This window comes from Monomorium pharaonis, chromosome 1 (genome assembly GCF_013373865.1).
Source record: "Monomorium pharaonis isolate MP-MQ-018 chromosome 1, ASM1337386v2, whole genome shotgun sequence".
Lineage (NCBI taxonomy): Eukaryota > Metazoa > Arthropoda > Insecta > Hymenoptera > Formicidae > Monomorium > Monomorium pharaonis.
The window spans coordinates 7,976,663-7,991,453 of NC_050467.1; the positions used below are offsets into that span (position 1 = coordinate 7,976,663).

Below are 14,791 nucleotides of genomic sequence, written 5' to 3' on the forward strand. Positions count from 1 at the left end.
AATAAATCGTTTAAAAAGCAATAAGTGAAAAATTTTACTTTTAAAAATTAAAAAAAAATCTGGTTTTTACAACTGCAGCACTAAAAGTAATTAAAATATGTAAAAATGCTTCATTATTATATATCAGATAGGTGTAACATTAAATTAAAAAAAACTTATTTTAAAAATTTTGACTATAGTTTCCGAATACAATAATTGCTTTTTTTTATATTATATAAAATGGAATTTTTTGATAAAAAAATTTTTGTAAATAATGAAAGACTGTTATAAGAATGTCATAAAATAATAGATTGTATACTATAAAAGAGATAGATTTACCTTTTGTGAAAAACTATATGATTTATAAAAAAGCAAACATAACATTAAATTCCAATATTAAAGTAAAAATGCAAATATAACATTGAATTCCAGTATTTCCAATACTAAAGTGATTTATTTTTATAATTGTAACTAGACAGAAACAAATCCAAAGTACAAGAGAGCTCTGAAATAAGCTGGTAAAAAAATTGTTGAATATTTTCAAATTCTAATTTTATAGTAATATAGGCTTAAATTTTTACAAAGCAATGTATGGTAAGAGGTAAAACAAGTTTGAAAATAATTTAAGATATAAACATGAATGTAAGTTATTAATAATAATCAAATTTAATTAAGCATTAATAGAAATATTTAAACTGTACTTAGTCTGTGATCAGTCTTATATAAATATAATAAGTATCAATTATGTATCAATAATTTAATAAATTTGAATAAAACGTAACACACATTGGATAGAAAAAATATTTTAAAAAATTACGGTAAACTAAAAAACATCTAAAATTGCACAGTGATAAAAAATATAAGCATGTTAAGTAAAACGGGAATAATTTAAGAAATAAGAATATAATATTAAAAACAAATATTAGTATTACAAATAAAAGTCAGTTTTATTATTAATGTGTTATCAGAGTGCATTTGCTTTTTCATTTATTGGCAAAGTGTCAAAAAGATAAAATTATTGACAACATTATGTTTTTTTATCTGAATTTTTTAAATTATTGGTAGTTATATTTATATAAAACTAATGATGACTGTACATGATGTACAGTTAAAACTTTTTTATTAATACTTACAAGGGAACCTTAAAAACCCAAAAATTCTGATTTTAACCCTAGAACTTTATACCTATATTTTTCGATCTCAAACGTTTTGAGGAATGGAGTATATTGTAGCAAGTTAAAAATGTTCTCCATTCGTTCCCAAATGTGCTGCATTGAACAGATGAATTAAAATCAATATTGTGCTATATGAATTTCTTTGTCTTTTCATGACGAAGACGATGGTGTAATCCGCAATAATATTAATTATCATTAAACACGTGAAACATTAACTTAAATAAGGTTTGAGAAAATCGCAAAAAACTCCTTTTTAAAAATGTATCGTATTTTCGTCAATTTTTAATGAATTTTAAAAAAAGTTTTGGAAAGGTAAAAGATAGATTTAGAACCCGGATGAAATGGATTTTAGATGTCATATAAAAAGTATAATTATTTTGAAAAATAAAAGTTAGAAAAAAAATAGTCGAAAAAAAAATGAAAAAGTTAATAAAGACACAATCTTTTTCATTTTACTATAGAACTGTAAAAATGTTTCTTTTTTAAATATAAAATATATTATTAAAGTAAAAAAAATTATTAAAATATTTTCATGACTCCAAGCGACACTCGCCACACTGTATCATCTTGTGATTTTCACACAGAAATGTTGTACCAATCTTTCTACAGCGAGTGCCCATCTGAACGAAATGTAAATATCTAAGGTCTAAGCGGCGATTTTTTGTAAAAGCAATTGTAATAGCGGCATTGACTCATAAATCTTGCGGTGTCGGCATCTGCTAAAGATCTTACGACTTCTTTAATCGGTGACAGACGTGAAGCCGCTGAAAATCGTGGTTTGCCTTTTGAAGAAATACACGAAAAAATACTATTTCGTACATCGAGAAAGTTTTATAGCAAAAATGATTAAAATAAATAGTAAGCGCGGACCAAGTAAGGAATTATGAAAATTTTTACTATGTTTTTATTAAATTATCATAGTATTTACACTATTTATATACTACGCGTCATTTTCACATCTGTATCAAGTCTAACGTGTGCTTGATCAGTACATCAGTATCACATCTAACGTGTGCTTGATTTTTCTGTTAGATTATTTAATTAAGCGAAGCATAATGTTACACGTAAATGTTGCGAATGTTTTTAATATGTTAATTATTTTATTTCAAATTATACATATTCCACCTATAAATGAAAGAGAAATACAATTACGTGATGTAATAGAGGATATTATAACAAATGATATTATAACAGTGAATGTGACTTATCATTTGATGTACACACTGATACTGCTTTAGAATTTTAAAATTATTGGGAAGTGGATTTACCTGACACAGAATATGTAACAAATGATGAGGAAGAATTTTTTTTAATGATAATTGTGGTAGGGACTTCACCTTTCTGAAGCGACGTTGCACTCCTAAAAGAGAGTGTCGGCCTTTTATCACTTCTCCAATATTCAACGGCTTTCCTTTTATAGCTACTATTTAAAATTTCGTCTTCTGATTCACAATTATATTCATTATCAGGTTTATAATCAACATTATCATTTTCTAAAAATTCTTCCACTTTATCTGTTACATATTCTATGTCAGGTAAATCCACTTCCAAATAATTTAAAAATTTTAAAGCAAAATGAGTGTGTACATCAAATGATAAGTCATTCACTGCATTTGTTATAATATCCTTTATCACATCACGTAATTGTATTTCTCTTTCATTTATAGGCGTTGGTGGAATATGTGTAATTTGAAATTAAATAATTAACATATTAAGAACATTCGCAACATTTATGTGTAACATTATACTTCGCTTAATTAAAAATAATCTAACAAGAAAAATCAAGCACATGTTAGATGTGATACTGATGTACTGATCAAACACACGTTAGACTTGACACTGATGTGAAAATAACGCGTAACACCATTAATAAAGATACCAAACTTTTATTAATACGTGATTTCATATATGATACATACCGTGACATGACGAATATAAAACTTGAATGTGAAATATGTGACGTAGAGAGAATGAACACTGTGTGAAAGCAACGTGACTACTAATATTGCGCAACTGTTAGATAAAAACTAATACATACAAGGATGCAGATAATATAAATGTATAGTATTATAACGTAGATAATATATAACATATATAATATACACATAGATGATATAAATAAAACGTAGTATAAGATAGTATAATTACTTTATAAATGCTATATACATAAAAGTCAATTTTATTGAAAATTTATCTTAATTAAAAAAAAATTTTCTTTTCGAAAAATAAACAGCGTAGTTAAATGGAGGTATTTATGCTGTAAAACTTTTGTATAAAACATTTTTTAATATTTTGTTTAGTTTACGAGATATATCGAGAAAATGCAAAAATGTCTCAACTTTGAAGCGACCTCGCGAACCCGAAAATTCTGATTTTAATGAAACTTGGCATAAATGTAGAGGGGGTAAATACATGAATTTAGAAATTAAAAGTTGGTGCTTATAAATGGTTTAAAGGGTTAAAACCACCCTTCAAAAATTTTGAGTTTTTGCCTTTTCTCGATATATCTCGTAAACTAAACAAAATATTAAAAAATGTTTCATACAAAAGTTTTACAGTATAAATACCTCTATTCAACTATCATATTTATTTTTTCCCAAAAAAATTTTTTTTCAAAGAAAAAAAATTTGTTTTAAAAAAAATTTGTTTTTAAAAATAAATAACACAGTTATTTAAGCATTTCAACCCTTTAAACCATTTATAAGCACCAACTTTTAATTTCTAAATTCATGTATTTACCCCCTCTACATTTATGCCAAGTTTCATTAAAATCAGAATTTTTGGGTTCACGAGGCTCCCTTGTGAGTGACACACCAAGGTCTCTCCAGTTTTTAATTATTTTAACAATTTTTTAACCGTTTAAAATTAGTTTTTTTTCTGATAGTTTGGGATACTGTAGGTTATGTTTAAAAAATATATATGACCACAAATGTGTATTTATTTACTTGCTATAAATAAACATATACCCAAAATTTGCTATTTTTTTTTAATATATTTACTCTCAGAGAAGAGCGCTAATTTTTACAAAACTCTATATCTGGGAGTTTTTTGAGGTCGCTAATTACGAATCCGCTGTCAGATTTTTAAAATTTAAAATGGTGGATCCAATGTGGCTTTTATTAAGAATAAAAAAATAAAAATAAAAGTACAAAATGGAACTGAAATCTCGCTACGTCCTCATCATCAGTTCTAGGTAACGCCAAAAGCGGGACTCATTATAATTACTAAAAGTTTTGAATGTATATAAATTTATTACCTTCATCTTTTTTTGAACAATAATAAAAAGGTCTGAAAACAGATATGACATCAGACATCTAAAACACCCTAAACACTTGATTTTAAATAATTAAAATTTTTACGACTGCCACATTGAATTTGCTATTATAAATTTTAAAAAACTGATTACAACGGATCTGATTACAATAAATTTGTAATCAGCACTCCAAAAACCCTAGATACTAAGTTTTACGAAAATTAGTTAAATTTTTAATTTTATGCTTGCCATATTGGATCCGCCATTTTGAATTTTGAAAATCTGACAACGGTTTTGTAATCAGCGACCTCAAAAACTCCTAGATACTAAGTTTCATGGAAATTGGTAAGCAAGAATAATTCGTGGCTCAAAGGGTTAAGGGGATGCTAAAGCTGTCCTGTTTTATCGATTATTTTGCTTATTTTCAATTCACTAATCTTTTAATTGAATTTACAGAATTAAAAATCCTTTTCTACAATTAAAGTACAGACGGTAACATAATACGCACGTAAGAATTTTATATACAAACAAAACCTATATAATTTATAAACAAAAAAAAATTTTAATTTATAAATTATATTAAAATTTTTTTTCGTTTTTTATATAAAATTCTTACGTGCGTATTATGTTACCGTCCGTACTTTAATTGTGGAAAAGGATTTTTAATTCTGTAAATACAATTAAAAGATTAGTGAATTGAAAATAATCAAAATAATCGATAAAACAGGACAGCTTTAGCATTCCCTTAATGGAACTTGGCATAAATGTAGAGGAAATAAATACATGAATTTAGAAATTTTTTGTTTGAGAAAACTTTTAAATAAATAACATAGTTAAATAGGAATATTTATGCTGTAAAACTTTTGTATAAAACATTTATTTATATTTTGTTTAATTTACAAGATATATAGAGAAAAGGCAAAAATGTCTCAATCTTTGAAGAGTTATGGTTTATCCTTTCAAACCGTTTTTGTGCCTGAACAGAAAATTTCTAAATTCATGTATTTACCCCCTCTACACTGATGCCAAGTTTTATTAAATTATAATTTTCAGAATTGTAAGGTTCCCTTAGTTAAATTTGAGATTATTATTAATAATTTATATTCATATTTATATTTTAAATCTTTCGAGCTTGTTTTACTTGACCATTATAAGCATTACTTTTAAATTTTAAATTTTTCGCCACCCTGTTTTTTCGTTTGAAGTCTCGATATTAATACAAAACAATAAAACTACAACTCTACTTGATTTTATTCTTCATAATTTTAAATTAATTGAATTCCAATATTATTGTTCTCTGAATATTTCTCACTTCCCATTCTCGTTATTGTTTTATATAAGAAAAATTTTAACAAATTAAGATTAAGAATTATTTAAGGTTTAATATCAGACGAGAATAATTCAATTTTTCTATATTTAAATTGAATATAATATGAATATAATGAATATAATAAATATATCATTAAAAATATTAATTTTGATAAAATAATGATTCTGTTAAAATAAGTAAAAAACAATGCAATTGAAATACTTTTACACACATATACACACGCGCGCGCACACACACGTCCCAGATAGCACACGGACGTCCTCAGGACGTCCAGGACGGACTTCGTGGATATTCTGAGGACGTCCTGATTTTATCCTGAGACGTCCTCAGGACATCTTGAGGAATAGCAAATGAGCGCCACTTTTTAGTCCTCAGGAAATCCTGAGGACAATTCACCGAACGTACTATAGGATTTCCTCAGGACATCCTCAGGAATAGCAAACAATGACTACTTTTTGTCAGATTTTTTAGATTTTTTTAAGGATTTTTGATAAATGTATTGATTTTTTATAAGAATTGAAACGTTTTTCAGAAAAATTTAAAAAATAAAAGACTCCGATTAATTTAGAAAATTTTTAAATATTTCTAAGTATTTTTAACAGTTTTTAAGAATTGAAAAAAAAACTTTAACAAAAAATTAAAAGTTCAAATTATTTCTACGATAATTTTGTAAGAGGAAGAAGACTATACATGGTTCAGCGACAGTTGTACCTGTTAAAGCATGTTTAATCTCTGTACCAGAGAAAACGGTCACCCATCCAAGTATCAACCATCGCCGACGTTGCTTGATTTCGAAGACCATACGCATTCTAACGCTTCGTGATGATCCACGAGTACTTCTTGTTTATGCATACATATTTGGTATAGATCATTACAATAGATGTTGTCATAAGGATGAAACATATATAGTTAACTTATATTTTTATAAATAAATATAAAGTTTTACAGTTTTTTTAAATTATTTTTACATATGCGCGCGAAATAGCATGTGGAATAACTTATTAAAAAACTGTTTTTGCGCCGTTTGTATAAAATAAAATTAAAAAATTATTTAATGTCATTTTTTATAATTTTTTAGTATTGTTAATATGCCATATTGTTTCAATAAGTATAGACATTCAATCTGACTTTGAAGTCAACATTTTTACACATTTGATTTTGTAATACATTTTAGAAATACGTACGATATTCAAAAATTTCTCACTTGCTATATTAATTTACCCGTCTTTTTCAAAAATTACTATATGTCCAGGATGTCCCTGAATACTATTTTAGGATGTTTTGAGGACTTTCGTAGGATGTCCTGAGGACTCTCTTAGGACGTTTTAAGGACTGTCTTAGGATGTCATTCTTAGAACATTTTGTGCTATCTAAAATGTCTGGTATTTATGCAGTCATTATATTTAAGTTTATCTTCAGACATTTTGTAGCTAATGAAACTCTTTATACAATATTTTAAGAATAACGTTTTCAGCTAGAATACATATATCCTCAGGACATCCCAAGGATGTCCTCAAGACATGAGTAAAATTTTAATTTATATTAATACTATTACAGAATCTAACATTCTAAACTTACTTTAAAAGTCAAATTTATACATAAAATATTTATATAAAATATTTACAATAATACAACTATTATATCCTGACAAGATCCCAGGCATCCCGGGACATATTCAGGATGATCCTGAGGACGTCCTATGCTATCTGGGGTATGCGTGCGTGCGTGCGTGCGTGGGTGAATAATTCTACACATTTTTCGTATACATATATAAGAATTATTTATAAACAATTTGAACAATGATTATATTGTGTTTGTGTTATTATTCTTGCTGTAAAAGATTTAAAGAGCTCAAAAATAAAACTGTCCAAAATATACAAAAAACTAATTATAGTTATATAATTATTACTCTGTTCAGTATTGAGTACATTTTTACAAAGTAGAATGTAAAAAAATACAGTCCTAACGTAGGATGTTTTTCATGTAAAAAAGTTTTGTAAGAAATGAATCCTTAACTAATATAGTTATTGAAGGAAATTATGTATCTGTCTCTCCTGATTCTGAATTAGATTTTTATTTTAACAAAAAATAATTTATGTTGTCTTTCAAATGATTGATGCATATATTGTATAATTTGTACAATAAATAGTTTTATTATTGATATATATTATATTTAAATAAAACTATTTTGTTTAAACATAGATGTAAAAGAGGAAGAAACGGCAGAAGTGAAAGTAAAATCTCTCAAACGTTCCTGTGAATTATGGTCTATGGAGGATAAAAATACTTTTTTTAAAGCGCTCAACGAATATGGTAAAGATTTTGATGCACTGCAAAGCTATTTTTTGAGTCAAGGAAAGAAACGTGGGCTTTCGGATGTTATGATAAAAAATAAAGAGCAAATTCGACATTTTTACTACAGAACGTGGCTCAAGATATCAAAACATCTTAAATTTTCAGAAGGTTGTTAGAATATCTATATTAATATAATGCAAAATATATAGGAATATTTCTATTAACTACTAAATACTTACGTAGGTCGTTCAATTTTAGTAAATTTTTACAAAAAAAATTAAAAACAAAATTGTTTAGTAAATTTTATTAAAATGTACTAAATTTATCAAACGATTCACGTATGTATAAAGTAAGATATAATTTAAACATGTTATTATACATAATATATATTAGATATAAATCTGAACAAAAAAACAATTTTAAAGTGTTTAATAATATTATTTTTCTTTTTATCATTTTTTTCTGTATTGCCAAATGTATCTGTTACAAAAATTTATTGTGATTTATTTGATAATATTAATAATATAGATAATATATCAGTGAACAAAGTACCATGCTATGTTCAGATTAGTACTTATTGCGATATATTTTTACTAATTATTTTTACTTGCTAATTATTGGCTAATTCTATTCTATTCTTATTTTTTTAATGTTACTATTTTGTTACTCGAGATAATTTAGCAATTTTTAATTGATGTCTTCCCTTTTAGCACCATGCTATTTTTATACTGTTCTGTAATAATATTCTGTAATACAATAAATCATGTCTTTGATCAACAATAATTTCTTTATTATTACTTGTTTTTATTCATATATTAACTAATTTAGATTGTAAATTTTAATCAATTACACTAGAGTTTGAATACTTGATTATATTTTGTATTGAAAAAAGTAGAAATATATATTAAGTGTTTAAAATTGTATTACCTTATCTTGTAAAAATTTATCCTAACGTAAATACATTATAATTTCGTAATACATATGTGTTCTCTTATATATAGATGTCAAAAAAACAACCCAGGAATTATATGGACTAATAAATTATGGTGAACTTAGAAGAAAATTGCCCCGCATTCACGAGAAAGTTCATTTAAGATTGAATGAATTGGTATATTGGGGATCTACACAGGTTAGACTTCGAGGAAAAACTATGAGAATTAAAACACCAATATGCAGAGCACTTAGAAAATTAAACCAGTTAGAAGGTATCTAAAAATTTTTATATATTTCAAAAGTAATATAAATAATATGTGCTATATTGTATTAATGTATTGTAATATCTAAAGATATAACATTTTTTATATATAATATATATGAAAGTAGATAATTTATATGAAAAATTTTTTTATTAAAATAAATAATTTTTATTCTCTTCAGCATTACAATAACCAAGAAGGAGACTTGGTTTACAATTTCTAATACTCATTCATTTTTCCTTTTATCTTATCTACTCTGTCTAATATTATTTTAATCTCTTTTGCTTCTCTAAACTTTCCTTTACAAATTCTTTTCTCTGTATAATCTTAATTATCTCTCCAGATAGCACAAAATATTTATAAGAACAAAAAATATTTATGATAAATATTTTGTACATATTTTTATGTCCGAGTTTGTCAGATATAAAAAAATTATAATAAATATTTATAAAAATATTTAAAATAAATATTTATACTATTATTATCAAAGAATATAAAAAATATTTCAAATTCATATACTATAAATTTTTATTTTTCAGCATATTTTAAAAATATATTCTACATATTGTTGATAATAATTTTTGTATCATTTCTAAATGGTTTATGAAAAATAATTATTTTTAAAAAAATATTTTTTGAAAATCCATTTCTAAAATATTTATAAATATTTATTGTTGCGCCCCTTATTAGAATGAGGAATACGGTAGTTGGGATCGTGTGTCGATACTCCTCGGGTCAGGTTTCGTAAGAGATGAGCCAATTGTGGTTTTAAATACAGTATATATTCTTTTACTAAGTTACACTGAATCCACTGAGTTACATTGATTTGTATTGAAGTACCCGTGACAAAGTATCGTGTCGTGCGACATACGTCCGTCGCTATACGCTATTTGATTGAGCCCGCTTGTTGTCTTAGCATCGGTGTTTATATATCGAGTTTTGGGCATATGGCCGGGGAAGATACTGGCCTTCGGTCAGTGTTCTTGCTTAGCCAGCAATTGTTGGCTATGCGGATTCCACCCCAAAATCAGGAGATTTTGGGTGTTGTGTCTTAAGCAACCGGGTGCATTGTCCGGTGCGACGCCTGGTATGTAGGCCGGGTGATGTCCGCGCGCGAGGTGTCATTTAACACCTTTTATCGCTTGCAACATTTCTTGTGTGAGTGCATCACACTCACAACATCCCTCCCCCTTATTAAGAAGACAACGAGGGGGCTGAGTTCTTATGTTACGCAATAATGTTTTGTAAATTTCCGCGATCACTATTAATTCTAATTACAATTATATGGCATATATTACAATTATATCTAATTACAATTATAGTATTTTAGTACATAGCTCTCAGTTTGCGTGGTCGCTTGCACGGCAGTTTTGAAATATCTCGTAACTGACGTTGAGATCCATGGCCTCCTGAATGGCGTCTTCTTCTTCGAGGAACACGGAAAGGCACCTCCGGCAATCCCTCGCAGGCCGGACGTACATCAATGTTTGTCGCACAGGAAACATTTGGTGACCGTTTCCCATGTCTCGTCGGTTGCCAACTGAGTCCGGTACCCGTGGGAGGTCGGCTCCCGCAGTTCGCACTGGGCTCTATGTGGCCGGTAGCACCTTCGGCACCATCGCCTCCAGGCGAATTCTGTTTCCACGAGGCACCGCTCGATCGGTTGTAGGCAGATGCTCCTCAGGAACCGCTCGTAGCGAGTGGAGTAGTCGATTGGGCACACCCCATCGATTGGCTGATCTTGTTCTTTGATTTCCGTTGGGAACTTCATCTTACTGGTTGGGTAAGCTGGACGTGCTCGTACGTTTTAGAACCGCGACTTGACTCATGTTGACTTACGAGTTTTCTTGTTGCGCGGCTGTGCCGTGGTTTTTATAATTTTCCAAAAAATGTACTTGGTGGGGTAGTAAACCCATTATCGGATCATATATGGTCATAGCTAAGTCAGCTGTGCACCTTTGATGCACGTGCTGTGACTTGCCAGAGTCCAGCATTTCGCTGTAACGTGATCGTGTGTCACGTTTTGGTAACTTGAGACGTATGCACGTGCTGGTTAATGCCATGCGCCCCTGCCCCATAGGAAGGAAATTCTTACAATTTTTTGTCTTATTGTTACTGTTATTATTAAATATGTGTATATATATATATATTTATATATATTGTATTAGAAGTGTGTACTGCTTCGTTTCAAGATAGATCTATGCATTGTGTATTCTGCGTCTAGATCTAGCGTGATTTGCTTGATAGGGTTATTACGCATTTTCTTTCGTATTACAATAATTCCTATTACTAACGCTATTATAACTATTACAATTGCCGTTCCGCTTGTTGCCATTGGAAAAATAAAGTGTGACGATTGAAAGATTGAGTTCGGATTTTTGTCAAGTTCTTTATCCATTTCATCTATTTTATTCTTTAATTCTGATGAGTTTTTTATAACCTCTTTTAATTTTATTTTTCTCGTTTCGTCTGTGTCGTTTGCTGAGTCAGACTTGTATAGTAACGAGATATTATATTACGGTAGATATGCTTCTACTCGCGTTTCGTATGGTGTTTTGAGTGATTTTATTATAGCGTTTTCCGTTGCTATTTTACAATTATCTTTTAACGTGATTCTACCTGTTCTCTCAATCGCTTTCTTTATTTGTCCGTGGTCTTTACAATGTATAGTGATTATTTGGCTTCTCGGTGTCGAGTATAGCCACGAGTGCGAATTACTTAATGCTATCCAAATGCTAGTATTTGACGTAGTATTTTTTACTCTACAATCTTTATAATTTTCTTTGATTTCCGCGTACATTTTGGCTTCGCAGATGGAGTCTGAATTTATTCTATATACCGAATGATTTTGAGTACATAAATATTCACGGTTTACATTTACGCATTTTTGTAAGTCGCTTTTTGCTAATATTATGTACGTACGCTGTACCGTATCTATCGCTATGACAGGGTGGTTAATTTCTATAAATGAAAAACTGTTATTATGAGTTGGGATAGGTAGAGGAATTACATTCAATATTTCGTATTTAAGCATTGCTATGAGTGGGAATTTCAGAATGGTGTATATGTGTGAATGGTCGCAATACGTGCCTATTTCCGCGAATCTTTCTATTGTCGACCATTTTTCTTTTCCTATTCTAAATGGGAAATATAGAGCCCTTCAGGCAATTGCGAGCTTGCTTCTTTAAGAGATTCTATTATTTCGTTAACGGGTGTTAGGCGAGGATGCAACATTCCCTTTTTAACGTTCGCTACGTATTCTAATACATTTTCCGCATTGCGCGTTAAGTCTACTAGTATCGCGTTAATTATTAAAAAATGTTCGTGCAAGTTACTTTGTTTTTCGTCTTCTATTAGTTTTGTTCGGAGTTTGTCAGTCGCGTCTGCGAGAGTATTTTCGTTTTGACGAATTGTTCTTTCGTTATTGTCAATATGAGCTATTGTAGCTTTTATTATTTTAAGTTGATTTTTTATCGCATGTTTATTTAATTCTTGTGTATTATGTAATATTGTCAATTGTTTGTTAATGAGTTTTTTGTCGTTGGCATCCATAGTACCGAACAATGACTTTGCGACTGCGCCTATTCCATCTACCAATCCTCTTTTTTGTGCTGTTTGTTTTTTGTACTTTACGTTTGTACGTTCTATTAGGCTATTGGTTCTTTCGAAACCTTTTTTAATAATTGCATGCAGATTTTCGCATGTTTCTTTGCCAATTACGGCTATCATTTGACATAGGTTGTCTGTTTTGTGTACGTACTTCTCTAGTTGCGTGAGTCGTTTTGCTAGTGACGTGGCGTCAACTTGATTACCACTTTTCAAGAAGACTCTACTTGGTGTAGTATTCCTATGTTTTCAAAATATATCCCCGGGTGAATCTCTTTATCTCGTATGGTGCTTTCGTGTCCGATTCTTCCGCGGCACTTAGCGTTGTCCAGATTATAAATCTGTAATTATTAATTTTTAATTTTTTTTGTGTGAAAAGAAAAAAAAATTTTTTGGCGTGTAAAAAAAACTTTGTGTGTGTGTGTGTGTGTGCGTACGAGGAATTTCTTATTGGATCATCTTTCGCTATGCGTATCTTATTTAATTGTCTCAGCGTTTTACTGCACGTGCGTTTGATGCTGCTAATTTATGGCTGCTTAGTAGTGCATATTTTATTCGTTATCATCTTTCTTCTTGCCTTTCTTTTTTCTGTTGGACGGTCCGACTTTTTAGTTTCCTGTCGGCCTTTTGTTAGTCCGTTTGCGTGTCGCGAGCTTAGATTTGTTACGTCGTCATGTTTCGCCGCGACTTAGATTCGTGCGGTAGCGAGGAGAGTGAGTGGAGTGGCTGTGGTGAGAGCAATGGCTATGACGATGTTATCTCTGATTTCCATGATCGGGAAACAGTAATACTATTCAACAACTTAGAGATAATGGATTTCCTTGATGATATTTCCTTAGACGAAGGGAAAGGTTCTAATCCTGCCAAGCCTTTACCAATTAATGGATATGAACATTTCGGAAAATGCAACGATGGTCCCGTTCCTTGGGAGGATTTTGGTTTATATATGGACGTTTCGGAGGACCCCGACATGTTTATTCCTGTGGGTGCAAAAGACGAAGAGACCTCCGAGGAAACTTGCCTTTTTACTAGTGATTTCGAGGATAATCTCGATCTTGAACTTGAATTTGCTGTAGATCTGTATCTACGCGATGGAGTCTTGCCATGTCTGGATCTTTCGCCTGAAGATCTAGCTATGGACAGCTAATTTAGCTGTATTATATACATTGCTTTGTAGTCTGTAGTGCTTAGTTTTTTAAGTGTAATGGTTAGTTTATTCTTTTTTATTTGGTGTGGGTAGTGCACTGTGACTGTATCAAGGATAATTGGGTCATGTTCCGGCTGGCAGTTTCATCGTGGTAAGTCCTCATTTAGTTTGCTTTCCTTTTTTTTTTTCTCTTTTTTTGTGTTACGCATGTTTGTTACGCTTCAATAAACGGTTTTAGACGGTTTACGTATACCCGCGTAGTTGTCCTGCCTCGCTTAGTAGTGTAGTTAACTTCTGAATGCTTTTCGGTCACCGTGTATGGTCCGGTCCATTGCGCATCAAGTTTCTTTAATCTCCCGCGTCGGAGCGTCTTGTCGTATAGTAATACCTTTTCACCGACTTTGAACTTCGTTTCCTTCGTGCGTTTATTGTACTGCGTTTTGGCTTTGGCCTTTCCTTCTTTTATGTTTTTGCGTGCGACACGGTTTGCGGCCCTTAACCTCTCCCTTAATTCTTGTGCATAGTCGTCGTAATTATAGGTGGGTTTAGGCTGTTTCGTTAGGGCTGTCGGCAGTTCTGCCTGTCGATTGTATTTTAGTTCAAACGGTGTATACCCTGTCACCGTGTGAGGCGTTGTATTGTACGTGTGCATCGCGTATGGGATCCATTCGTCCCAGTCGGTTTGGTCTTCGTTTATATAATGTCACAGATATTCAGCTAGAGTCCGATGCGATCGTTCGAGAGTTCCATTGCTCTCGGAGTGGTAGGCGGTAATTTGAATTTTATTTATTTTTAATAATTTGCAAGTAT

At 30.3% G+C, this 14,791-nt stretch overlaps 1 protein-coding gene across 9 annotated transcripts in view; it reads left to right on the forward strand.

Annotated features, from left to right (window-relative positions):
- The window catches only part of LOC105837488, a 253,276-nt gene that overhangs the window by 1,000 nt on the left and 237,485 nt on the right, over positions 1-14,791 (forward strand). For all 9 annotated transcript variants that reach the window (XR_004963966.1, XR_004963965.1, XM_036289208.1 and 6 more), the window contains 2 exons: positions 7,940-8,200; positions 9,034-9,237. Coding sequence is in view for 7 of the 9 variants with exons in the window: in XM_036289208.1 (XP_036145101.1) it covers positions 7,940-8,200; positions 9,034-9,237 (465 nt within the window). In the remaining 2 variants the exon portion in view is untranslated. The remainder of the gene's footprint in view (positions 1-7,939; positions 8,201-9,033; positions 9,238-14,791) is intronic.